Source organism: Ctenocephalides felis, unplaced genomic scaffold, assembly GCF_003426905.1.
Source record: "Ctenocephalides felis isolate EL2017-DRISC unplaced genomic scaffold, ASM342690v1 CF-g0.4_SCAFFOLD_03571, whole genome shotgun sequence".
NCBI lineage: Eukaryota > Metazoa > Arthropoda > Insecta > Siphonaptera > Pulicidae > Ctenocephalides > Ctenocephalides felis.
Window position 1 is genome coordinate 5,990,663 of NW_020539725.1, and position 27,516 is coordinate 6,018,178.

Here is a 27,516-nt window from a genome sequence, read left to right on the forward strand (position 1 = left end):
GTTACGGTAAATGTGCATATTTCGGTGAATGTGCACATTCACCGGTGAATGTGCACATTTACCGGCTCATTTGGCGAATGTGAGTTCAACACGCGCGCGTGCGCACGTGCGGGTAAAATACTAATTCATATATTTATATTTATATTTATATTTTTATATTCATATTCATATTTGTATTTGTATTTGTATTTGTATTTATATTTATATTTATATTTATATTTATATTTAGATATTTATATTTATATATTTATATTTATATATTTATATTTATATATTTATATTTATATTTATATATTTATATTTATATTTATATTTATATATTTATATTTATATTTATATATTTATATTTATATATTTATATTTATATATTTATATTTATATATTTATATTTATATATTTATATTTATATTTATATTTATATTCTTTATTTTAGTCATATGCATATTAATACCCATTATTTATTACTATTGACCAATTAACAATTTATTTAACTATTTAATTAATAACTATTAACTATTTAACCATTAACTATTACCTATTTAACTATTCTTAATTCACTATTTACTAATAATGATTCCCTATTTGCTAATATCTATTCACTATTTACTATTAACTATTCAGTTATCACTATTCACGATTCACTACTTTACTATTCAACTACTATTATATATCTTGATCAAAATGAACAAATCTTCAACAGAATGTTATTAATCATTTATCACCATAACACCATTTTGGTACAAAATTTGTAACATGCTTGACGTATTTCGCGCATAGTCTTTATTGCGCATGCGTCAAATACGCGAGATGTTCATAAGACCGATCCAAGTACGCACGTACACCATTGTTTTAATTTGATTGTTTGAGAACACGCCACATTCACCTAGCGTTTTGGGGAATGTGCACATTTACCGGTGAATGTGCACATTCACCGAGAGTGCACATTTACCGTAACATATACACAAATGGTCGAAAGTAAATATCATCAAACCATATAAATTTACGTTTCAATTTTTCCACGCAGTCATAGATTTGTTTTAACACTATTCGTAATTGTTTCTAATCAGAAAAAAATGATAGATTCTATATCTTCACCCTGTCCAGGCCATACTACCGGAGCAGCAGGTCAATTGTTCACTATGCTAATGCAATCGATCATGACTGCTCCTTGCAATCTATCTAATCCTAATATGTGGCCAGAAGATTTTGGAGATAATATGGATACGGGTATGGTCAGTCTAAATAACTATACTTACTTTATTGAGTAAATATGGTTTATTTAATGAAAGTATCCAATTTCTAGATAGTTTAGTATTTGATTTTATAATCGTTGGTGCTGGGTCAGCTGGTTCAGCTGTTGCTAGACGATTAAGTGAAAATCCTAGTTGGAGAATATTACTTATAGAAGCTGGAGGAAACCCAACAATTTCAACAGAGGTATGGCATAATCCTAATCAATTAATGTGATATAATATAGTTCACAATAACATATTTTTTTCGTTATATTAGTAACATAATGTCTTTTAGATGGCAGGGTTCTATCTTAATTTACAGAAGACAGAAATAGATTGGAGTTACTATACAGAACCTGATGATAGAAACTGTTTAGGATTCAAGAATCAAAGATGCTATTGGCCATTAGGTAAAGTCTTAGGCGGAACATCAAGTATCGATGCTGCAGTTTACTTCCGTGGATACGATGAAGATTATAACAATTGGGAGGCTTTAGGCAATTTCGGTTGGTCATTTAACGATGTACTACCCTATTTTAAAAAGTCTGAGGATTTAAGAGCGCAGAATGTACTTGCAATAGATGGCGGCATGTACCATTCAGTTGGCGGTGAATTAAAAGTAGACAATTATTATGATGAAGATCCATTGCAGAATATTTTATTTGGCGCAGCAAACGAATTAGGTTATAATAATATAACTGATTTCAATTCTGCTACACACACCGGATTCGGATTTGTACAAGGCTGTCTAGATCAAGGTACAAGGTGCAGTTCCGCAAAAGCATTTTTAACTAATACTCCAAGCAATCTGCATACAATTAAATATTCTAGTGTCACAAGAATAATATTAAATAATAACAGAGCAGTGGGCGTTGAGTTTCTAAGAAATGGGCAGATATTTGAAGCAAAAAGTACTAAAGAAATAATCGTTAGCTGCGGAGCTGTCAATTCTCCTAAACTACTAATGCTAAGTGGCATAGGACCAAAATCTCATTTAGAAGAGTTGGGAATTCCGGTAAACATTGACCTTCCCGTAGGACAAAATTTACAAGACCATTTATTTATACCAACATTTGCAAAAATATATCAAAATAATTCACAAACAGTTTCAAAAAAACAAAATTTGGATCAAATCTATCAAATGTTTATTCATCACGATGGACCTTACACAGGTATTGGAATAACGAATCTGGTCGCATTCGTTAATACTTTTGATTCCAGCAATCTATATCCTAATTCTGAAGTATATTTTGTACATATACCTCTAAACGACACGCAGTTATTGCCAGTCATAATAAATATATTAGGTTATGTCGATGAAACAGCGCAATCCTTGCGCGATGCGAATGCTCAAACAGATCTTCTTATAATGTTACCTTGTAACCTACATCCTCAGTCAACTGGAGAAATTAAGCTGAGAAGTGCGAATGCCATGGATCAGCCACTCATTTACCCCAACTATTTACACGATCCTCAAGATATGGATGTAGCCCTAAGTACTATGCATTTCTTATCGGATTTAATACAAACAAATAGCATGCAAAGTATTCAAGCAGAATTTCTAGAGATAGACCTTCCAAATTGTCGTCAGTACCAATACTTTACAGACAGCTTTTGGCGTTGTTTTATTAGTAATGTAGGGACAACAGATTATCATCCGGTGGGCACTGTAAAAATGGGTACAATTTTTGATCCTACATCTGTAGTAGATCCAAGATTAAAAGTGCACGGAATTTCAGGTTTACGAGTAATAGACGCAAGTATAATGCCGAAAATAGTTAGCGGTAACACAAATCCGCCAGCTATAATGATTGGTGAGAAAGGTGCCGATATGATTAAACAGGATTGGTTCTTTTGATTAACCTAAATCAAAATGTTTTACACAAATGTAACATATTTATATTTTTAGCTTTATAATAGTACAAAGAATCAGAGTAATTTTGAATTAACTCAACAAGTTATACAACTCAATTAACAAAAATAATAATATAAACCAATATTTGAAAAATACAAACAATTACAAAAAAAAACAAATGTTTTTATTACCTATTGAATGAGTATTCTTTTCGATCTAATGGCAATTTCTTAAGCCGTCGTTTGTAAGTTGATTACAAGTTCAATGCCAGATTTATTTGAAAATCAATTCGATATATACTTATATTGAATACTATTTATAAATTGTTATTGTTCTAATACATTGGATAATAGCTAAAAATACCGCATTACCCATAGATAAGAAAAGCTTTACCCTAACTCGGTTTTGTTTTTCATAACAGTGAGAAGTAAAATTATATATGAGAGTTAATTAAATTATATATGAAATTTCCATGTAATAATATTTATTTTAATTTTAACCAAATTTTATCTTAATTTACAAAACAATTTATTTTTATTAAGAATTATCGAACGCTGCTTTTTTTTTCAGGTAAATTTTCTTTATTTTAATTTTTTTTAATGTGCAATTAAAAAATATATACTACTCCTTTTACTGTAAAAAATGTATACTTTTATCAAGGGTCCTCTAACTTTCTTTCAAATTTTTGAATTATTATTTTTTTAATTTTAATTTTCATAATTCGGAATTAAAAAATTCATAAAAATGCTCTATTATGAATACATAATAGCCATTTTAGTAGTCAAATAATTTTTCACCACACTTTCAGTCAGTGAGTGTATTTTACTAAATTTTAATTCATATTTTCCTGACCTTATGATAAAGAATGAATTTTACTTAAAAAAAAAACAATTTATTTTTATAAAGGGTTGTTCTCCCATTTTCCCATTGTACCAATATTTCCCAATGGTTTGCAAAAAGCAATTTTTACAGAAAAAATAGATTTAATATTAAAGAGATTAAATATTAATAGAGATTAATATTATTATCTGAAGATTCATCAGTTTTTAATAGGGAACTGAGTACCATACAAAACTATTGTAAAGTTAATAGGGAACTGAGTACCATACAAAACTATTGTAAAGTTGTACAATTTTCCATTCTCTCATTTTTTTTCAATCTTCAAATAATGTAATTTAAAAATGAATTATCGGATTTTGCTAAAAATTATTGAATTATTGAAAAGGGCGGTAATAATATATCAAAATCTTATAACATTATATATGCCAATTCAATTTAAATAGAATCAGATTAGGTTGGCTCTTGCAAAGACTATTCATATGACTCTGGAACTTTTATATGCGGCGTGCTTGGCACTGGATAGACTATTCATATATATTTGTCTGTTAGTTGTCCCTTTTCATTATTACATTATTAAAAACATTTACATCTCGATCATCAAAAACATTACTTGTCGGCTAATTCCGATTTTTTCACGAAACAAAATTTTAATTGAAAAAATAATTCTGAAACTTTGCCATATTATAATTAATTTTATTTGTAATGCTAGCAAATATTAAAATGCAAAATTATAAAGAGCAAAAGAAATTTGGTAATGTCAGCGAGTGTCAAAAATAATAATAGATAGCTAATAAATGTTTATTTTACTATGTAAGTATAGCGTGAAACTTCTAACATATATATTTCGCAAATTATTATCTCAATATTAATTAATTAATAATAAAATTCAATCGAAACAAATTAAGCGTTAGAATCAATATATAAAGAAGTAAAAAATAAACAACACAACGTTTATTAACGCAAATATTCTGATAGCGATATTAACATTATTTTGTACATACAAAAATATTTACTTTAAAATTATGTTTGAACAATTAATATAATAAATAAATTTGCGCAAGTGATTGTTAATCAAAATAAAAAATAATACATATCATAACATATCAGTTCTTTTAGAGTTCCACCAAAACATAAACGTTTTTTTTTTCAACATTGTATTAAATGTTTTAGTATAATTTTATGAATTTGGTTTCAAGAAAAATACCCAATGATGGATTTTTATACCTCCTCATGTCCTGGACATACAACAGGTCCAGCTGGTCAATTATTCGCAATGCTAATGCAATCAGTTATGGCTTCACCATGTAATTTATCAAATAGCAATATCTGGCCAAAAGATTATGGAGATTATATGAATTCAGGTATTTATATAAATATATTATTATGTAAATATAAAACTATAAGAATTGTCAAGTTTAATTTAGAAATAGTTTTAAAATAATATTCAGTTGTTATTACACAAAATATCTTTTACCAAAAAAAATAAGATCATGAAATTTATAATTTATTCTAATTTGGCTGGTATAATTTTGGTTCTAATATCACAGTTTAATTAAATTAAGTTAAATTAATTAAGTCGAATATCGATAAGTCTAATCTTAAGATAAAACAATATTCCTACAAAAAATATATATTTTTTACTTATTAATTTTTTTTGCAGAACTAAAATAATCTGAAAATTTCTAAATACATTAAAATAAATAATAGATCTTTACATCGGCTTTATCGATTTTTACCAAATTATATATCCGTAGGTCTGAGAATAAACTACTATCTATTTATCATACCGCCTAATTGATAAGGTTTGTCCCCCCTTATTTTTTTTTTAATTTTTGAGCATTTTGTTGTTATAAATTTTTTATAATGTAGCTTTAAATAATACAAGCAACCCTAAATATTTACTTTTTCATCACTAACCCCTATTTCATAAAAACCATTTAAGTAATGAAATAATTTTTCATCCTTCGTGCAGTCAATAAATGGTTTTCACTGAATTTTCATCAAGACTTTTTTAAACTTATACAAAAGCTTAAATTTAACTTCAGAAAATCTTATTTTTAATTCAGGGTTGTCCACACTTAAAATCTTCAGAGTCAAATAAATTGTGTAATTCAAAAACACATATGGCCCTAAATTTGCCCTTCTACCTCACACGGCATTCCGTAATATTTATTTTAGTTATTAATTAATTTTTCATACAGATTTTCTTGAGTTTAAGAAGGAGCTTAAATTTTACTTCTAAATCCATTTATTTTTATCAAGGGTTGTCCACCCCTAACAATTTTCCTTAAATTTTGGGATGAATTTTCTTTATTTAAATTTTTTCAATGCGGAATTAGAAAATACTTACAGCTTTTAATTTTCAACTTCAATCTACAAATCCTGTTTTGATTAACAAAAATAAATTATAACAAAAAAAATCTACAAATCCCTAAATCATAATAGTCATTTTAGTAGTCAAATCATTTTTGATCCAGGTCGATAATTATAATCCAGTAATTATAGCAACTTCACCTCGGAAATCGAGATACTCAGCTGTAAGTCTGTAAATACTTGTATATTGACACCCTAAAGTTGTCTCAAAACCTACATATGGTATTGACACCCTACCATTGGAATCTCACTCGATTCTCTAAAAGTAGAGTAATAATATATCAAAGCTTTCAATCTTCAAATGTGCCGATTCAATTTAAATGAAGTCAGTTTAAGATTAGGCTGGCAGTGCTGGCACCTACAATGACTTAATATGCTCCAAAAAATGTATAGGCTTTGCAGTGGTTAAACCATCCATATATTTTGCGTCAGCTGTATCTTTCACTTATATACCACGTACTTCCACATTCACCATCAGTTATTTTTTATACTAAAAATGAATCTTCAGACTTCGTTTATTATATTTTACCTATTTTTACCTGACCTATTTTGTATAATTAACTTCCCGTAGGGTAAGTTATTGTAATGGGCCGAAAATCGGAATTGAAAATTTTTACATTTCTCGACGTTTTGAAGGTTTCTGAACGTTTTGGCATACCTCAGAAAAAATGGATGTGTGTGTGTGTGTGTGTGTGTATGTGTGTGTGTGTGTGTGTATGTATGTGTGGATACAAATTTCCAGTCACGTTTTAGGGCGCACGGATCAACCGATTTGAATGGTTCAAAAAACATCCGATTCCTATTGATAGGGAAAAGAGCTGATTAGTTTTTGGCAAAGGCAGGTCCAGCCGTTTCGGAGATACGGAGCAAAGAGTGCAGAAAATAAAAATCGAATTTTTGAGCGAACGGAGTATCCGATTTGAATGATCTAAAAAACATTCAATTAGTAATGATTGGGAGAAGTGTTTATTAGTTTTTGGCAAAGGCAGGCCCAGCCATTTCGAAGATACAAAGCTAAATATGTAAAAAATGGCAGTTTTTGAGAGAACTAAGCGTCCGATTTAAATGATTCAAAGAACTTTCTGCTTGTCTTAACAAAATAATTAATTTTGGAAAAAAAAATTTGTTCCATTTTTTTTTTTTTTTTTTCTTAGTATTTTGTATATCGAAAATATTTCAGATTTTATTTTTAATTCTGACTATAGTTCTAATATACTTTACAAATAATTTCAACTCTGCAATTCGGTTTATATAATTCTTATAAATATTACACAATGTTACAATATTTATAATAATCTATTTGAAAACATTCAGTATTCCTCGAATATTTCGTTACGGTGCGGGAAGTTCCAGCAATTTGCCTCAAGGCACGATGCCATAATTGCCTCAAGACAGAATTCCACTTACAGCTAGTTTATATTATTATTTTCCAGATGATTTGGTGTTCGACTTTATCATTGTCGGAGCAGGATCAGCCGGCTCTGTAGTTGCTAATCGTTTAAGTGAAAATTCTAACTGGAAAATACTTCTAATAGAAGCCGGAGGCGATCCCACAATTTCAACTGAGGTAATAATCATTTTGCATTTTAGTTTCCATTAGAAGCATAGACAATTTAATAATGTATGAATTTGAAAAAAAACATCGCCTGAATTCTACTAAATTGAAATGTATAGCATTATTTTGTGTACTGTGTTATATAGATCAAAATAATAAAAAAAAAGTACCATCCATTTCAAAAAGCACCCAGTTTTAATCCATATACTATGTACTATCACTCGTTTCTATAATTTCTACACTTTAGAAATTATAAATATATATCTAAATAAATACTTGCCACAATTCTGATATAAATCTCTTTACATATCCTAGCATATACATATTTTTCATAATATTTGTTTGGTTTGATTGATTTTTCAAAGAACCATAGATTTGTTGTAAAACGCTTTAATTGTATATTAATTATGTTTATTTTTAACATTGATATGATACTTTTAGTACTTCCCATGATAATACAAATTGATCAGCAATTCTTATATTTCAGATACCATCATTATTTCTCAACTTGCAAAAAACTGAAATTGACTGGGGTTACTACACAGAACCAGATCCCAAATGTTGTTTAGGATTTAAAAATCAAAGATGCTATTGGCCTCGTGGCAAAGTTTTGGGCGGCTCTTCCAGCATTAACGGTATGCTCTATATTCGGGGACATCAAAAAGATTACGACAATTGGGCTAACCTAGGTAACTTCGGTTGGTCATATGAAGAAGTATTACCGTATTTCAAAAAATCAGAGGATCTTAGAGCACCACAAATTCTAGCAATTGACCATGGCCATTATCATAGTACAGGCGGAAGGCTTACAGTAGATAACTATTTTGATAACATTCCCCTAAAGAATATGATATTTCAAGCAGCAGAAGAGTTAGGTTACAAAAATATCACTGATTTAAATGCAGGTGAAAAAATGGGCTTTGGATTTATGCAAGGATGTCTAGATAAAGGAACAAGATGCAGTACAGCCAAAGCGTTTTTGACCAAAATTCCAAAAAACTTATTCGTGTTGAAACATTCTTTGGTGACCCGAGTAATAATAGACAATAACCAAAGAGCGGTCGGTATAGAATTTGTAAGAAACGGTCTGACTTACCAAGCCAAAGCTACTAAAGAAGTTATCATGAGTTGTGGTACTGTCAATTCGCCGCAATTATTGATGCTGAGTGGTATTGGACCAAAAAAGCATTTAAACGATTTTGGAATTAACGTCAAAGTAGATTCACCAGCAGTCGGTAAAAATTTGCAAGACCATTTATTCGTACCTATTTTTATAAAAATAAATGAAAATACAGCTCAATCAATTTCGCAAGCCCAAACTTTAGATCAAATTTACCAAATGTTTATTCATCATGATGGACCTCTATCAGGAATAGGTATTACAAACATTGCTGGCTACATCAATTACGACTCAAACTCTATATATCCTAACTCGCAGATTTACTGTTTTTTCATCCCTAGAAATGATAGTCAAAGCTTGTCACTAGTTATAAATGTGTTAGGATTTCTAGAGGAAACCGGCCAATCGTTGTTTAGTGCGAATTCTGATTCTCATCTTTTGATTATGTTGCCAAATATATTAAATCCTTTATCAACTGGAAAAATTGAATTGAAAAGTAGCAACGCTTCAGAAAAGCCATTAATCTATCCCAACTATTTGGATCATCCACAAGATATTGAAGTAGCCCTCCAATCTCTTAAATTTTTAACCAAATTCTTAGAAACGCAAAGCATGGAAGGAGTGAAGGCAGAATTTGTAAAACTAGACCTACCAAATTGTCGTAAACATGAATTTTTCACGGATGACTTTTGGCTGTGTTTGATAAGAAATATTGGAACCACAGATTACCATCCAGTAGGCACGGTAAAAATGGGAGCAATTAATGATTATACATCAGTTGTAGATCCGAGATTAAAAGTGCGTGGTATAGAAGGGCTACGTGTCATAGACGCAAGTATTATGCCAAAAATCACCAGTGGTAATACAAACGCACCGACAATAATGATCGGAGAAAAAGGAGCAGACATGATAAAAGAGGATTGGAACTAATAAATCATATATTTGCTAGCGGATGATAAATTCCTAATATATGATAGTTTACACAGTGCTTGGAACTAACACATTTAGTTTTTGCAACTTGCTGAGCTCAGAGATTAATTTAATGCATGCATCAAATTTTCAAAAGCGGTTCATAGCAATCTTTTTTGAAAAATATATGGGAATAATGGTAATGAAAATATAAATAAACTATTAAGTTTTCTAAAACATGAAATGGACAAATTAGTTTTTGAAGATAACACACATAAAATAGGTATTAATTAACATTGTTGAAAGATATAATATTTTAAAAAAAACACTAGAAAATAATATTACTGGTGAATTAAGATAGTAAAACGCCAATTGAAATGTGACATGAACAAAATAATGTAGAATTTGTAAAATGATTCGACTATAAAGTAGGTTTCAAATGATAAATCTGGTATCTCTCATATAACTATATGTGAGACAGTTTTAAAAAATGCATCTATTTAATACTTATAATATGATATTTCCTTCAAATATAGGCCCAAGACAAATTGTTTTTAGATATAATAGCTATGCATAATTTTATCATATCAATACGTAAATGTACTATTATTAATCACTTACATTTCGAGTACACTTTTCAGCTGTTCCAGTTTGCCCTGCTTTTCTTCAATTTCTACGTCCGCCGCCCTGGTTTGAATTTTTGATAGAAGAGATCGTGCAATATCCAATATTTCTTGAAGTTGTTTTGGGCGTTTTAATTTTACATGGCCATTCTTATATCCATCATATTTTTCAAAAATTTCAAAGAATCTGAAAAGCAGACAAAATAATGTAAATATTCTAATTCAGGCAAGGTGAAGTTCAGGTGAAGTTCAAACAAAATGATATGGCGTGATCTTTTTTGATGATATTTATCCATTTAATAGTTATATAATCTATTGACTAAATGGAACTCTAATAATATTAAGAAAATAATATTAATAATATTAAGAAAAAAAACAGAAAAGCAGATTAGTAAATCGTGTTTCTAATAAATCGATTTCAAAAACGATCATACTTACTTAGGATGCCTAACTTCTACTTTCATTTTTTGTTTAGGAGTTCGATCACCGTGTCTGATTACCGCAACTACGCATCTGAAAAAGTTTAATTAGTGAATTTTAGCTTCAAATTGAACGATTAGCATTAAAAAGCCGCGAATGTTAAACTCAATATATATATATATATATATATATATATATATATATAGATATATATATATATATATATATATATATATATACATACATATAAAGGCAAGCTAATTAAAAGATTATTTGATAATGTATATTTGTAATCTATCCAAACCTTAAATTAACAGATCATATCACTTTGAAAATACAAAATCAAAAATAACGTTTTAAGCCACTAAATTGATGAATAAATTAAACACTAATCTTTATGAAATACAAATAAAAACACAAGGACATATTTGATGTTCTGCATTGCACCAAAAATACAAAAACAATTTTGACCACAATGTTAACAAATCATACATAAAAAATATACACAAAACAATAAGAACAAACTTAAAAACTACTGATGTTAGTTCATGAAGATACAAAATAAACAAACTTGACAAAATGAGATAAATTTTTCAGAAATGACAGTGAAAAGAAACACATTAATAATATACTTAAAACTATAAGAAAGAGTTTTAAAAACGAATGAAATTTATTAATTTACTTTTACATTAATGGGTTTGAAAAGATTAACAGAGAAAACGATCAAAAGATGAAATAAAATGTAATGGTGTATAAAAATTGACAATAGTAATAATGACAATAATAAGAATATATGTACTTCTATTAGTTTGAATGGATTCAACAATACTGTAACTGAGATATATCAAAAATTGTATACAACGGAGCAAAGTTATCATTTTAACAAGGAAAATACCATTACCCTTTTCAAAAAAAAAAATGTATTTATTTATTTTTATTTAGAAAAGATCTAATCAAAAGATATGATAAACTATTTTCTATACTATTTTTAATCAGTTCAGAACTATTTGTTATCGTTTATTGTTTCTCATCATCAATTGGAAAAGCTTGTAGTTAAAATTATGTTCCGTCGGCAAAATTCGAATATGAGTATGAGACACAATTGTTTGTTAAAAGTATTATAGTAAAGTAATTTCAATTAATATAATTCTGAAAACTTAGTAAATACAATATTATATTAATATGTATAATTTAAAATCAATTCCTTTTTGTGAACTATTGTATATTTACCTAAGTTCCATCATTTTCCCAAAAGTGGTGGGTACAATTGGAGGATCATCTAGTTGGAATGGCACTGACCATGGAATATGCAGCGTAGGTGCCAACTCTCGCAAAATCATATTTCCCAAAATTTTGGCACTATCATCATAATATTTATTCGAATTTTTAACAAAACTAAAACCATTCACATCACATACAAACGATTTTCCATTTGCCCTGTAACGGAAAAAGTTTATCAAAATTAGTCAATATCAAACGATTATCTCAATCAAAAATTTATTTTTCATATAATAATGTCATCAATATTATTCTATGTGCTAATGTTTTGGCTCTTAATTTGAGTTAATATTGATTATTAAAGTTAATTAATTTAAACTATTATTCATACCTTAGTAAATCGAATCCACAGACAGTTTGTTTAAATGCTAAACAGACCTTCCTTGAAATCAGTTTCTCTACATTTGATAGTATTACCGGATACCTGAAAAATGGCACATTTATAAACAAGTAAAAATTAAAGTAACATTAGATATATAAACCGAAATCTACATTATAAGATTCTAATGATTTCTAATGTAAGAAAAGTTTAATATAAATTAAAACAAAAACTTTCAAATAATTCGATTTCATTTTAACAATTATATTCTTTTAATTGCCTAAATAATGATTAAAATTTTAGATCGTTAATGAGAACTATTATGATATACGTTTCTCTTAGGAATTGCGAAAAGTGTGAAAAACATAATTTTCATAACTATTTGTTCCATTCACATTCAGAAAATACCGTTCGGAAAAAGCTCAGCATAGATAAGAATTGTTCAGCACCAAACATATTGATTTGAGAGAACGGTTCCCAGCAAGTGTAAATATAAATTTATATTGGATTCAAATAGAAAGCAATTCATCGAATTATAAAAGGTAAAATAATTGTCACTTCTTCATTTATATGTTTCCACATTTAATATTTGATATCATTCAATCAAACTAAGAAAAACCAAAATACATAATTTGAACAATGTTAATTTTAAATTTCATTGGAATTTAATTGATTTGCCATATTACGTTTTGTGGATTTTTCACTCAAAGATGAAAAGCGCATTGGTTGTCTGTCCAGTTTAAGTTGATGACGATCTATTACTTAATTCGGATAGATCGTCATCTTAAGAAGTTACATATTCACCTAAAACAATTTTGGCTATGTTTAAAAAGTTAACGCAACATTAGCAGCTGATGCTATTTGCTTAAGAACAATCCATTTTTTTCATTTTTAAAGGATTGATAACTGGCGATAAAAATGGGTTCTTTAAAATAATATCAAGCAGAAAATATAACGGCGGATAAACCAGCTCAAGCAACGTCAAGTCATCAAAAGAAGATTTTGACCTCAGTCTGGATAAACTGCAAAGAAATCGTCGACTCTGAACTTTTATTACCCAACAAAGCAGTTCAAAAATGCGGCTGGTATTGACAAATCGAAAAGATGATACATTTCATCATGACAGCGCACGACCACAGACATCTTAAGGCAGCTTGACAAAAATTATTAGACATCGAAAATATAGTTTTAAACTTACACTATCTAATTACGTTTACTTTCGACCTTTTCAAAACTCTATAAATGGTAAAAAGTTGAATTTTGATGATGGTGTGAAATTGTATCTGACCCAGTTTTTTGCTAATAAAAATAAGAAGTTTTATGAACGTGAGATTATGGTGCTGTTTGAAAGATGACAAAAAGTCATCGATCAAAATATAAAATACGTTAAAGAATGAAGTTATGTAAGTTTAACAAAAAAATGTCTTTGATTTTTTAACAAGAATCCGCACTTACTTAGCTACCTGCCATTATTGGGTAGTACTAAAACAGGGCAAGTACGTGAGCTGAGCTAAACTGCAACTCGATTCATGGAAGAATGTAGAAAGAAGCGCCCGAAATGAACTATTTTCAATTGGAAACAATTTTTTATCTATATTTGCAAGTAAAAATGGACATCGCAACTATATTTATTTATTTTATTTATTTATTTATTTATTCATAAGCAAGCCGTAATCAATAATAATAGATATTATTTCAGGCTCTTGTCAAGCTTATTCATAGTTAATATTAAAAGGATAGTAATATTATAATAATCATAGTAACTGCACGAATTTCGCTTCTGAAAAAAAAGAGCTGAAAAAAAGCATTCGAACATTAAATACAATGTTCATCATCAAGTTCATCCTATTAAAGTCTATTTGACCACCAGTCAAGCTCAAAATTCTTGCACAAGGTTGAAAGTTATACTCATTTAAAACCGTAATAAATTTAAATTAATAAAATAGCAATAAAAAAATGAAAAAAAGAATATGGTTGTACAGGCGATCAAATGGTCAGACTACATAGATACAGGATAAGGAATATGCAAGAAAATAGAAATTGAGAAAATTCAGTAATGTCATAAAAAGCTAAGTCTTTAAAAAGTTTAACTAGGGAAGCATGAAATTTTTTGCTGTCTAAGTTTCGGATATTGAGTGGAAGTTTATTCATAAGCTGAATACCTAGACCGTCGATCGTATTGAAAGAGCTGGCTAATTTATATGTACGCGCCTTAATAAGTTTGTGTCTAGTGTTGTAATTTGAGGAGGACGAAGCCATATCAAAAAGTTTCGAATTGTTTTTGATGAAAGTTAATGTTTGCTGTATCATCAGCAAAAAGAATAAAATCACAAAAATTTGTACAATGAGGTAAATTATTAATATATATGAGAAATAAGAGAGGCCCTAAAATTGATCCTTGGGGCACGCCCAATGTACTTGTCAATTTATCCGAAATTATTTGCTCGTGATCTTTATTTAAGTAAACGCTTTGTGGTCGATTAGACAGGTAAGATTCAAATAGTTTGAGCGAACGTCCGCAAATACCACAATTTTCTAATTTGTCAAGAAGTCTTTGATGAGAAATACTATCAAAAACTTTGGACAGATCGCAAAATATCGCAGTACAATATGTGGCTTCTTCGAAGGAGTCAATGATGTTATGAACTAAATTATAAATTGAGTGGGAAGTAGAATGGTTCTTTCGGAAACAAAATATTATATTTATTGCTGATTCTTGAACAAAATATTATATTTATTGAGAAAAGACGTTAATCTAGTATGCAAGATTTTTTCAATTATTTTATCGAAAGAGTTCAAAAGGGAAATGGAACGGTAACTATTTATATCGTCTTTATTATTTTTCTTATGAAGTGGAAAAAATCTTTGTGATGCTTGAGGTGGGATATTTCTTCATCGAAGCATTTATTTAAATCATAACATAATATTATCTAAGAAAAAGGGATAGAATTCTTTAAGAATAAGACTAGGTATCTGATCCGGACCCGCTGAACTAGTAACTTTTATCGATAGAAAGGTTTGCTCTAGTTCTTCTAAATTTACAGGATAAAGAACGAATGTAGAATTATTTCGTGCGGATAAAGATTTAGTCGAACTAGTGGTGATCGAGTTGATTGCGCTTGTTAATTTAGACGCTTCGGTGACAAAAAAGTGATTAAATTTATTAGATATGACTACCTTATCAATAATCTTATCGCCGTTATGTCAGGTTATGATGTCAGGTCGTCTAGAGTGGGACTTGAACTCACGAGGAACTTAACCATTACACCATGGAACACCCTTGATTATATAAAATATAAAATGCGGTGGACAGAAATGAACCACGTTTTTATTTTTGGTTGTAAAATAGTTAAAAATGAAAATGATTCTTTATTTTTTTTAGTTGCAAGGGTATTCCAAAATTCAACTTTTTATCACAGCAGATTCTTGCAATTATGTTTGCAAGTATTTCTCTTTTTGGATTGCACAAAAGTGTATTTACCGTGTTTTTCCGAAAATATAGGAAAAAGTGGGTCACCCAAATTAGCATCGTTAGAAAGGCTATTAATTTTTCTTACGTTATCCAAAATTTAGTTTTAGACCATGCATGTGGTAGAACACATTCAAGGCATTCATGCATGGGTTAGCCTTTCTAACGATGCTAATTAAAATTTAGTCCAAATAACCGCACTACCCGAAAATTTGAAGCAAAGAAAAGTAAGTAATGTTTTATGCATTATTTTAATTTAAGGTTTAGATATAATTAGTCTGTCTCTTCAGTTAAATCTTTTTCTTTTTATTTTTGCTTATGTATATTTAGTTCTTAGCGTTACTTTCTGTTTTTTTTTTAAATTGTAGAACCACTGACGATGACGTAGAATTTTACGTCTAAACGTATGGAAAAATAAAGATGTTTTAAAAATCTTTACTTATTTATATTTTTTACTCGATGTTACGCCCTCCAAGAAATTAAGCATACATTTCAACATCAAATTTAAACACTTTCAACATACATATATACAGCAAACCCGACGAACTCCGTTTCGCCACCAGATGGTTTCGTGAGAAAGATGAAGAATTTTTTTATTTGTTTTATATTTAAAAAGGAAAATTTTTTTTTATTACACAACAGGAATGAATTTATTTCGATTACAAAAATGAAGTGTTTTTTAGTTGAACTTCTCTAAGTGAATAAAAGTAAATCCGCAAATTATCCGTTTCATGAAAGTGGTCTTTGGTAACCACATTTTTTGTTTTTTGGTCTGACGTTAACACAAACAAAGCGGATGGTTTTCCAACTTGTGAACAGGCAACGTATAACTGCCCATGTGTTAGATAATGATTTTCTAAATAATCTGTTTGAAATTTATCCCGCAAACACTAAGTGATTGGCCTTGCGGCTTGTTAGTTGTCATTGCGAACGCAAGGCGAACTGGAAATGGCAATCTCGCATTAAGGCACGATGCCATGCACACTTATTTTCTTAGCTATAAACCTTGCGGAGCTCGAGACTTTTCCAACGAATGCAAAATTGTCGAAATCGGTTCTTGCGTTCTGGAGTTATTTCGTCAGGAAGGAAAACCCAACTTATTTTTATATATATAGAAGATAATCTATTTAAAATTATTTAAAACAGTTATTGATTATTTTTATTACTCATGCATTAAGGCACGATGCCATGCACAACTAATTTTCTTAGCTATAAACCTTGCGGAGCCCGAGACCTTTCCAACGAATGCAAAATTGTCGAAATCGGTTCTTGCGTTCTGGAGTTATTTCGTCAGGAAGGAAAACCCAACTTATTTTTATATATATAGAAGATAATCTATTTAAAATTATTTAAAACAGTTATTGATTATTTTTATTACTCATGCATTAAGGCACGATGCCATGCACAACTAATTTTCTTAGCTATAAACCTTGCGGAGCCCGAGACCTTTCCAACGAATGCAAAATTGTCGAAATCGGTTCGTGCGTTCTGGAGTTATTTCGTCAGGAAGGAAAACCCGACTTATTTTTATATATATAGAAGATAATCTATTTGAAATTATTTAAAACAGTTATTGATTATTTTTATCAATCGGATTTTTAATAACGGTGCGTGAAGTTCCAGCAGCTTGCATTAAGGCACTATGCCATGCACAACTAATTTTCTTAGCTATAAACCTTGCGGAGCCCGAGACCTTTCCAACGAATGCAAAATTGTCGAAATCGGTTCGTGCGTTCTGGAGTTATTTCGTCAGGAAGGAAAACCCGACTTATTTTTATATATATAGAAGATAATCTATTTGAAATTATTTAAAACAGTTATTGATTATTTTTATCAATCGAATTTTTAATAACGGTGCGTGAAGTTCCAGCAGCTTGCATTAAGGCACGATGCCATGCACAACTAATTTTCTTAGCTATAAACCTTGCGGAGCCCGAGACCTTTCCGACGAATGCAAAATTGTCGAAATCGGTTCGTGCGTTCTGGAGTTATTTCGTCAGGAAGGAAAACCCGACTTATTTTTATATATATAGAAGATAATCTATTTGAAATTATTTAAAACAGTTATTGATTATTTTTATCAATCGAATTTTTAATAACGGTGCGTGAAGTTCCAGCAGCTTGCATTAAGGCACGATGCCATGCACAACTAATTTTCTTAGCTATAAACCTTGCGGAGCCCGAGACCTTTCCAACGAATGCAAAATTGTTGAAATCGGTTCGTGCGTTCTGGAGTTATTTCGTCAGGAAGGAAAACCCGACTTATTTTATATATATAGAAATAATCTATTTGAAATTATTTAAAACAGTTATTGATTATTTTTATCAATCGAATTTTTAATAACGGTGCGTGAAGTTCCAGCAGCTTGCATTAAGGCACGATGCCATGCACAACTAATTTTCTTAGCTATAAACCTTGCGGAGCCCGAGACCTTTCCAACGAATGCAAAATTGTCGAAATCGGTTCGTGCGTTCTGGAGTTATTTCGTCAGGAAGGAAAACCCGACTTATTTTTATATATATAGAAGATATATATATATATATATATATATATATATATATATATATATATATATATATATATATATATTATATATATATATATATATATATATATAGTGTGTGTTTTAATCACCTGATTTCTTTTCCCTCGCTGTCCCTCTCCACTTTCCCATCGAGTGCCGGACTCTTGCGGGCCTCAGCGTGGGCGTAGTCCGGGCCCACAGTGTAAACTTTGACATCTGTCCCTGTACGATGGCAGATCAGTCCGATATGTTAGATAAACCAAAGCGACTAAATGATTTTTACTACTGATACCTTATTTGTAAGCTTAGTCCCTTATTTCATCCATCAGTCATATTCGAACAAATAAACAATCAATTATGGCGTTTGGAAAGGAATATTTTATACTAATTTACCAAAACTGACAAAAAAACGGTTCATGTACGAAGAAAGGAAATATATACATTAATGAATACTATTTTTCTTTTTATTTAGTTAAACAAAATCTGGAATACCGGAAGAACCAAATATAAAAACTAAGATAGAAATTAAAATAATGTCAATATTATTTCGCCTTTCAGTGATATATTATATGTATACCGATGTTTATCTTATACTAATCTGTTATATTAATTATATGATATTAATAAGTATTAGTAGCAACACTAAATATCAAACTCAACATTCAAATGATTCAATGCAAATTTTAAAACTATGTTATTTCTATAGTATACCAAGAAAATGTTATGCTTATTTGAGAAACATATATTGAATTTAAAAAAATACGTCCACTACAAAAAAGTTAAATAATTTAAATTACATAAAACGCCATCAAATAAAATTAATAGAGATTAATTATAAAGATTAAACAAATTGCATCGTTGATTAATACTTCATTCGTTTTATGTTGCATGAATATAAAACTGAAGATCATATTATTATTATTATTATTATTATTATTATTATTATTATTATTATTATTATTAGTATTATTATACATGAAAAATGTTAATTTAATAAATATTATAATGCAACCTTTTCGTGATTTTTCTGAAGTGTGTCATTGAAAATGACAAAAAAATGAAAGATGTAAATTTATTTATGCCGATGAGATAATGTTCATCTCATTCCCATTGTGTAATATAGTTAATAAGTATTTTTTAATTTGAAATTCTGATTTTTTTTTTTTGAAATTCCGTACTTTTCTAATATACTAATCAAGTTACTATAATTAAAATGTCCGCATAATCATTACTATTTGCATTAAATTGAACTATTGTTAGAATAATATTCGAAAAAAAACTGACAAATGTTTCACTTTTTAATTGATCAAGCAATGTCACTATAAGGATTAGAATCAATTTATTTATTAATAATCACCGTGAAAAAATTATGAAAATTTGATAATACCAATAGTTGCTTCATATCCTTACAAATCTCACAGAATAGTTATTTGATTGAAGTTATATTTTGATTTAATAAAGCATGAAATCTGCACTTAATTTTGAATAATGCACATCAAATTTTGTGTTGAAAGTTTAGAAAGTATAGAAAGTTAAGCTCAATATTTCATGATTTTTTTTAATTATTAGAAGTAATGTAAACCATAAAATAGTTGATCAGGCTGTAATCAATATAGTGTGTTTTGAACAAATCTTTCCTATTTTTATGATCATAAAATCATTCCAGGAAATGAATATAAACTTCCTGATTAAAATCTATATTAGCTGTAAAAAAGGCATCAATGCTATATTGTAAAAATTTGATATAATATATTATTTTGCAGAGTGTCCAAAAACTCGACGTCAAGCAGAAATTGTATTGATCATAACTATGATGAAAAAATTTCATGTACTTAGGTCAAGCCGTGACCATTTTTCGGTGATTGTGTTAAATTTCCATTATTTTTGTTCAATGTACAACTCTTTGAACTTCTTCTCTATCTGTTTTCTTTTCATTTTGATGTGCGTCAAATGAAAAGAAAACAGATAGAGAAGAAGTTCAAAGAGTTGTATTGGCAAATTGGCAGGTGTTCAAATATGTGCTATGAAAACAAACTCCTTATATATAAAACAATAATTATCTCAATCTGGACATACGGCATTGAGCTATGGGCGTGCGCAAGCAATTCAAATATAAAAAAATACCAGTAGCGCAATCAAAAATTTTAAAATGCATTGTGAACGCATTGGTATGTTACAAATGACACCCTACATAAAGACTTAAAAATAAAAACTATTAATGAGATGCTAAAAGAAAGGAGCAAAAAATACCATGAAAAACTACCAGGTCACCCAAACATTTATTTAAAAGAGTTAAGCGAGGAATATCCCACACGCAGATTGAAAAAAAATGGCCATACGACCTTAAATAAATATCAAAAATAAAAAAATAAAAGTGAGATATCTCATAGGAGATAATCTCTTATTATGCATTAACACCAACATCACATTGCCTTAAAAAATGTATTTAATTTTGATTGACAATAAAAGTATGCAAAAACAAAAAAAAATCAAGAAAATATATAGAAACTTAAGGAGTTAGGGGTACTTGGAGGCACGAAAAAATGAGAATTTTCAGTATTTTTTTTTGTTATTAAACGATGTTTTTTTACAAAAATATTAATACGGTATTATTACACAATGTTTTGACTTGAAGTAACAAAAATTTCAGAACTAGTTGGTTTGGTATTTAGCCTTGAGGCAAGTTACATGAACTTCCCGAAATGTGTAAATAAACGACTTAATCAAAAAAAATGTGTAAATAATATACTTCATTAATCCTACTTTAAAAAAAAACGATAATAATTTTAGCAAACTTTGACGAATTTTTAAAATTAAACTACTTGTCGTTAGGCCGTAATATTACAGTAAGTTCTATAAGACCATGATGTATATCGCCAAAAAAATTTCCATGAAAATCGGCTTAAATTTTTTTTTCAACAGTTAATTACAAGAAAACGGCTCGGTAGATTTTCACCTAAAATTAATCAGTATCATTCCCAACTAATATCTTTCGAACAGCTTTTGATTTTTTAAAATCGGTTCGGTAGGATGAGCTTAAATGTCGACGAAAATTTAACACTTTTTTTCAACAGTTAATTACAAGAAAACGGATCGGTAGATTTTCACCTAAAATTAATCAGTATCATTCCCAACTAATTTCTTTCGAACAGTTTTTGATATTTTAAAATCGGTTCGGTAGGATGAGCCTAAATGTCGACGAAAATTTAACACTTTTTTTCAACAGTTAATTACAAGAAAACGGCTCGGTAGATTTTCACCTAAAATTAATCAGTATCATTCCCAACTAATATCTTTCGAACAGCTTTTGATTTTTTAAAATCGGTTCGGTAGGATGAGCTTAAATGTCGACGAAAATTTAACACTTTTTTTCAACAGTTAATTACAAGAAAACGGCTCGGTAGATTTTCACCTAAAATTAATCAGTATCATTCCCAACTAATTTCTTTCGAACAGTTTTTGATATTTTAAAATCGGTTCGGTAGGATGAGCCTAAATGTCGACGAAAATTTAACACTTTTTTTCAACAGTTAATTACAAGAAAACGGCTCGGTAGATTTTCACCTAAAATTAATCAGTATCATTCCCAACTAATATCTTTCGAACAGTTTTCGATATTTTAAAATCGGGTCGGTAGGATGAGCTTAAATGTCGACGAAAATTCAACACTTTTTTTTAACAGTTAATTACAAGAAAACGGCTCGGTAGATTTTCACCTAAAATTAATCAGTATCATTCCCAACTAATATCTTTCGAACAGCTTTTGATTTTTTAAAATCGGTTCGGTAGGATGAGCTTAAATGTCGACGAAAATTTAACACTTTTTTTCAACAGTTAATTACAAGAAAACGGCTCGGTAGATTTTTACCTAAAATTAATCAGTATCATTCCCAACTAATATCTTTCGAACAGTTTTTGATTTTTTAAAATCGTTCGGTAGGATGAGCTTAAATGTGGACGAAAAGTTTTTTTCAAATTACAAAGAAACGGCTTGGCAGATCGTTGCACAGAACTGACAAACGATAGTCCTCACCGAAATACATCAAATGGCTTTTAAATTTCTAAAATCGGTTCAGGCGTTTCTGAGAAAACGTCGATCAAAAGTCTAATTTTGACAAATGCCAAAAAGACCATACTGATTTTTGCAAACTTTGACGAATTTTTAAAGCTGAACCAGTTGTCGTAGGGCCGTAATATTTTAGTATGATCTAGAAGACTATGGTATCTACCGTCAAAAAAATAATCATAAAAATCGTCGAATTTTTTTTTTTAAAAACTTTATTACAAGAAAACGGCCCGGCCGATCTCTACCAAAAACTAATCAGCACGATTCCCAATCAATATCTTTCGAACGGTTTTTGAATTTTCAAAATCGATTCAGAATTGCGGGCTAAAACGTAGACGAAAAATTTTTCACTTTTCTGCCATTTATGAAGAAACGGCTTGGCCGATCGTCGCACAAAACTGACAGACAATAGTTCTCGTCGCGATACATCGAATGGCTTTTAAATTTTTGAAATCGACCCAGCCGTTTTCGAGAAAACGTCGATTTACGGCAAAAAATCTGTTCACACGCACATACACACACACACACACACACACACACACACATACTTTTTCCAAATTTGGTCTCATTCGATTCAGAATGGCTTGAAACGTCGAGAAAACATAAAATTAGAGAATCGGATTTTTTGATGAAAACATAAACTTCTCCTTCGGGAAGTTAATTAAACATTAAAACTAAAATAAATTAAATGCCCCATGTTTTCATTAATTAAGATTTTTTAATAAACCATGAATTCGAAATTTTCAAAGTAAGCTGACTTTGAGAGACCCTGCAATTTCATCAAGAGTTGCCGCAATTTAATCAGGATTAAAAAGCGGTACTTGAAAGTTTCATAATGAAAAAAAATGTGAGTAGAAAAATATAATACGGTTACGGTTTCAAAGTTTAAATAAACAAAAATAACAAAAACTAACTACGATAACCGAAAAATGATCAAAGTTTGAGAAAGCTCTAGACTGCACTTAAAAGCTCATAATTTTCGAACTACATGTGATCTTTTTTTTTCTATTTTTTTTTATGATAGTTGCGATCAATACTATCACCTCGTTTCGCCTTTACGTCGAGTTTTGAGACATCATGTATAATATAAAAATATTGTTAAACCAAGAGTTTAGGATACAACATAAAATCATTTCATCTAAATATAATAAAAATTAGATCATAATTAGTATTAGTTGAGATAAATATACTAGAGAACTAACATTCAAATGAGTACGTGAAAATGAGTTTCGTTAGTTACCACAGAGTTCATCAAATATACTATAAAAAAGGCCTACCGTCTGTGGGCATAAAATCTTCATAAATGAAGGATCCCGTTTTCCTGACCCTTGACTCTGGTGAATATACACTACTTCTGCTACCAATCTGTTAAATAAAAACAGATGCAATACAATAATATTTGCATAAAGTAAGTTAAGTATTGCATAAATGAATATGAATTATTTATGTAAGCAAATTTAGTTATGAAACTAATACTAATTGTCATACTATAAAAGAGGAAGCAAAAAATATATATAAAACAAAGATCTCAAAAAAAACAGTATCGTATCAGCTAATAGAATTTTAAAACCTGATTAATTTACTAAAGATTCGAAAAGTTTTGGAAGAAAATAGTACAACTAAACATTCAGTATTTCATACCACGGATCAAATATAAACAAATATTTGTAAGACTACATTATTTCAGTCAAAACTTACTTCAGCAAGGAATCATTTTATGTCATGCTAAATTTATGGACTCGTAATAGAATGCAAAGAATTAGATTTGGATATTTGAAAAATGATTTAAAGATTTTTACAAAACTTTGTTTATTGGATCTAGAAACCCTTAGACTTCTCTTCCCATAAAATTAACTATTCTTCATTATATCAATACAAATGATATGTTATTAGAATCATTCAAATCGGACGCTCCGTTCTCTCAAAATTAAAATTTAGTATGTATAAAAAAATCATTAAAATCGCTCAAAAAAAATTTATTATACATTTTATTACGAAGAACCCAGATGATCTTTACCAAAAACTAATCAACGCGATTCCCAACCAATATTTTTCGAACTGTTTTTAAATGTTTAATTCAAATTACGGGCTAAAACATGGACGAAAATATCTTCACTTTTCTGCTAATTACAGAGAAACATCTTGGCAGATCATTGGGCGAAACTAATTATGCTGGCTTTTAAATTTTTAAAATCGGTGCAGATGTTTACAAGAAAACGTGGATGAATAATTAAAAAATCGACTTTTATACACACACACATAATACTTTGGTCTCATTCGATTTAAAAAGGACTTGAAACGTCGAGAAAACATACATTTAGCAAATCGGATTTTTTGGTGTGGTGGAAATTAAAAAATCATCGAAGACATAGAAATTGTTGTATTATTACAAAATACTAGAGACCAATTACGATGTGATATAATTCTCCAGAAAGTTAATGTTAAGTTATATATATATATATATATATATATATATATATATATATATATATATATATTCAAAATATTATTATATATTACCTTTCTGAATAATCTTTGACTGCCACCTCCGGCCGACGTTGGGTAATAAATATAAATATTATGATCTTCAGCAGACACCGGCTTTTCCACAAAAGGCTTATTAAATACAACACCATTAACTTCTACATGGTCCTCAGATTCAATTAATTCGTGATCTAAAAAATAATATACAAAACAATTGTTAACAAATATTTGATAATACTTAGTGATGAAATATTACCAGCAGTAAATAAAATATTAGGTTGTCAAATATCTCCCTTCCGCTTTTTTGCTCTTGGTTTATAATACAAAAAGGCGGAAGGGAGATATTTGACAACCTTATATGTCGAAATGATACTGAATATATACAAACTAAATGAGACAAAAGTAAATTCATTTTCTCATTGAAAATAGCCTTCCAAGTGTAGTTTTTTATATATGCAAGTACATTTTAGAATTTTTCGAACGATTTCAATTTGTACATAGAATTTTGTTGTTTGTCCTTCATTAGTTAATTTGAATACAAAGTTGACTATTCTTTATATTCAAATTAACTAATGAAGAACAAACAACAAAATTTTTTAAAATATCTTTTCAAAAAAATAAAATAATACAATTTAAATTTTTAACTTCCCGAAGAAGTTTGTTTTCGCCCTATAATCCGATTTGCTAATTTTATGATTTCTCGACCATTCAATGTAACTCGATAAGAACTATCGTTTCTCAGTTTGGTTCAACGATCGGCCGAGTCGTTTCTTTGTAGTTAGCAGGGAAGTGATTATTTTTGTCCACGTTATATCCAAAAATTCTGAATCGATTCTGAAAATTCAAAAACTAAAGATAAAATGTTATTTGGGAGTCATGCTGATTAGTGTTCAACAAAGATTGGCCGAGCCGTTTTTTCGTTTTAATTGTTAAATAAACATTTTCGATGAAACTTTTTATGCTGATATTTATTATGGTTCTAAAAAACATTCTGAAATATTACGGCCTTACGACAAGTGGTTCAACTTTAAAAATTCAACAAAGCTTGAAAAAAAAATGATATTCAGAATTTGTATCAAAGGTCGCTTTTGCTACATCTACCATAAAATATGTAATAACAAAACCAGCGCATAAATATAGAAACAAGTTCAACAGTCGTCCAAATTCACTAGCAAACTCCTTACTAACAGAGAACTATCGTCGTAGACTGAAGAGAAAACCGCCACTTGATTTAAATCAACAATTTTCCTTATGAAGATTGAAATGTCTTAGTTATTATTTATCAGAAAATAGTTAAGTTTATATTATTATCACTAAAATATTGTTAATACTATTCAGAACGAATTGAAAAACAACTATTGAGTTGTTTTTGCAACGTAGTAGTGAATAAAAAAAAATCTTTTGCGATTTGATTAGGCAAAATTTAAATTGTACAAACTTAACAGCCATTGCCAAGCCATTGGAAATAATATATATTTTTTATGGTATCTAGCATTATATAATATCTCAATCAACCAAGTATAATTTATTAATCGTAACATAATAAATTGATATTACAAATTTATAATAGCAAGCCACACTGGAATTTGGCACACAACATTTTAATTTGAAATAAATTTTCATTTAATTTTAGGACTCGCTAATGAATAATCCAAAAGTTTATTTAATAATATGAATGATTGTTTGAAAGTATGTTGATTCAGGACAATAATTAGATATTTGATATTTACATTGAATGAAGGCTAGGATGTTAGTCAAAAAGTATGATGTTTTTTTAAAAAAATAGACAGAGTTTAGAAGGCAGTTTGCCAAAACCATGGGCATGGGTAGATCAGCCTTCCAAAGTTAGTGGGGGTAGGTCTTACATTTGGACGCTATTGATGCACTCGAAATGGGTCCAAACAAATTTTTTCAAAATTCAACCCTTATTTTTGAGCGAATGCCATCAGAATTCATTTTAGAGGTATGGTATCTTCAGCAAAGTGTCTTATTTTGATCCCTAGAATCCAAAAATCATATGCGCCTAAGCGACTTTTTTGGCCCATACAAATCGGCCCGCTCTAATAGATATTATATAGTATTCTCGGGGTAAAAAATGCAAGATACTTACGTTTTGGATCAGGTGAATCTCGGTCTAATACTGCATACCGTGGTATTTCAATTCCTTCGCTATCTAATATTGAATATACTTTTCTTCTATCCTGAAACAACCATAAAAATTTACTATAATTATCAGCAATAATTATTTATTATTATATTTTATATATTAATTATTTATTAACTTCCCGTAGGGTAAGTTAATGTTTTATATTTAATATTATATAATAATTTTTTAATATTATGTTTTTCTATCTATATAAAATTGTTACACAACGTTTCAACAGTAGGTGATATGATAAATTTGTATTAATTAACTTATGATTAATTTTTGCAAGTGGATCGGCAAGA

At 29.3% G+C, this 27,516-nt stretch overlaps 1 protein-coding gene across 1 annotated transcript in view; it reads right to left on the bottom strand.

The window, feature by feature from the left end:
* Positions 1–27,516, bottom strand: part of LOC113384651 (inositol hexakisphosphate and diphosphoinositol-pentakisphosphate kinase) — a 70,413-nt gene that overhangs the window by 38,849 nt on the left and 4,048 nt on the right. Inside the window, exons 4-11 of the mRNA XM_026622401.1 lie at positions 27,179–27,269; positions 25,105–25,259; positions 23,862–23,949; positions 18,629–18,740; positions 12,537–12,629; positions 12,158–12,364; positions 10,946–11,020; positions 10,506–10,694 (exon numbers count right to left, since the gene is read on the bottom strand). Of these exons, the coding sequence (XP_026478186.1) occupies positions 10,506–10,694; positions 10,946–11,020; positions 12,158–12,364; positions 12,537–12,629; positions 18,629–18,740; positions 23,862–23,949; positions 25,105–25,259; positions 27,179–27,269 (1,010 nt within the window). The remainder of the gene's footprint in view (positions 1–10,505; positions 10,695–10,945; positions 11,021–12,157; positions 12,365–12,536; positions 12,630–18,628; positions 18,741–23,861; positions 23,950–25,104; positions 25,260–27,178; positions 27,270–27,516) is intronic.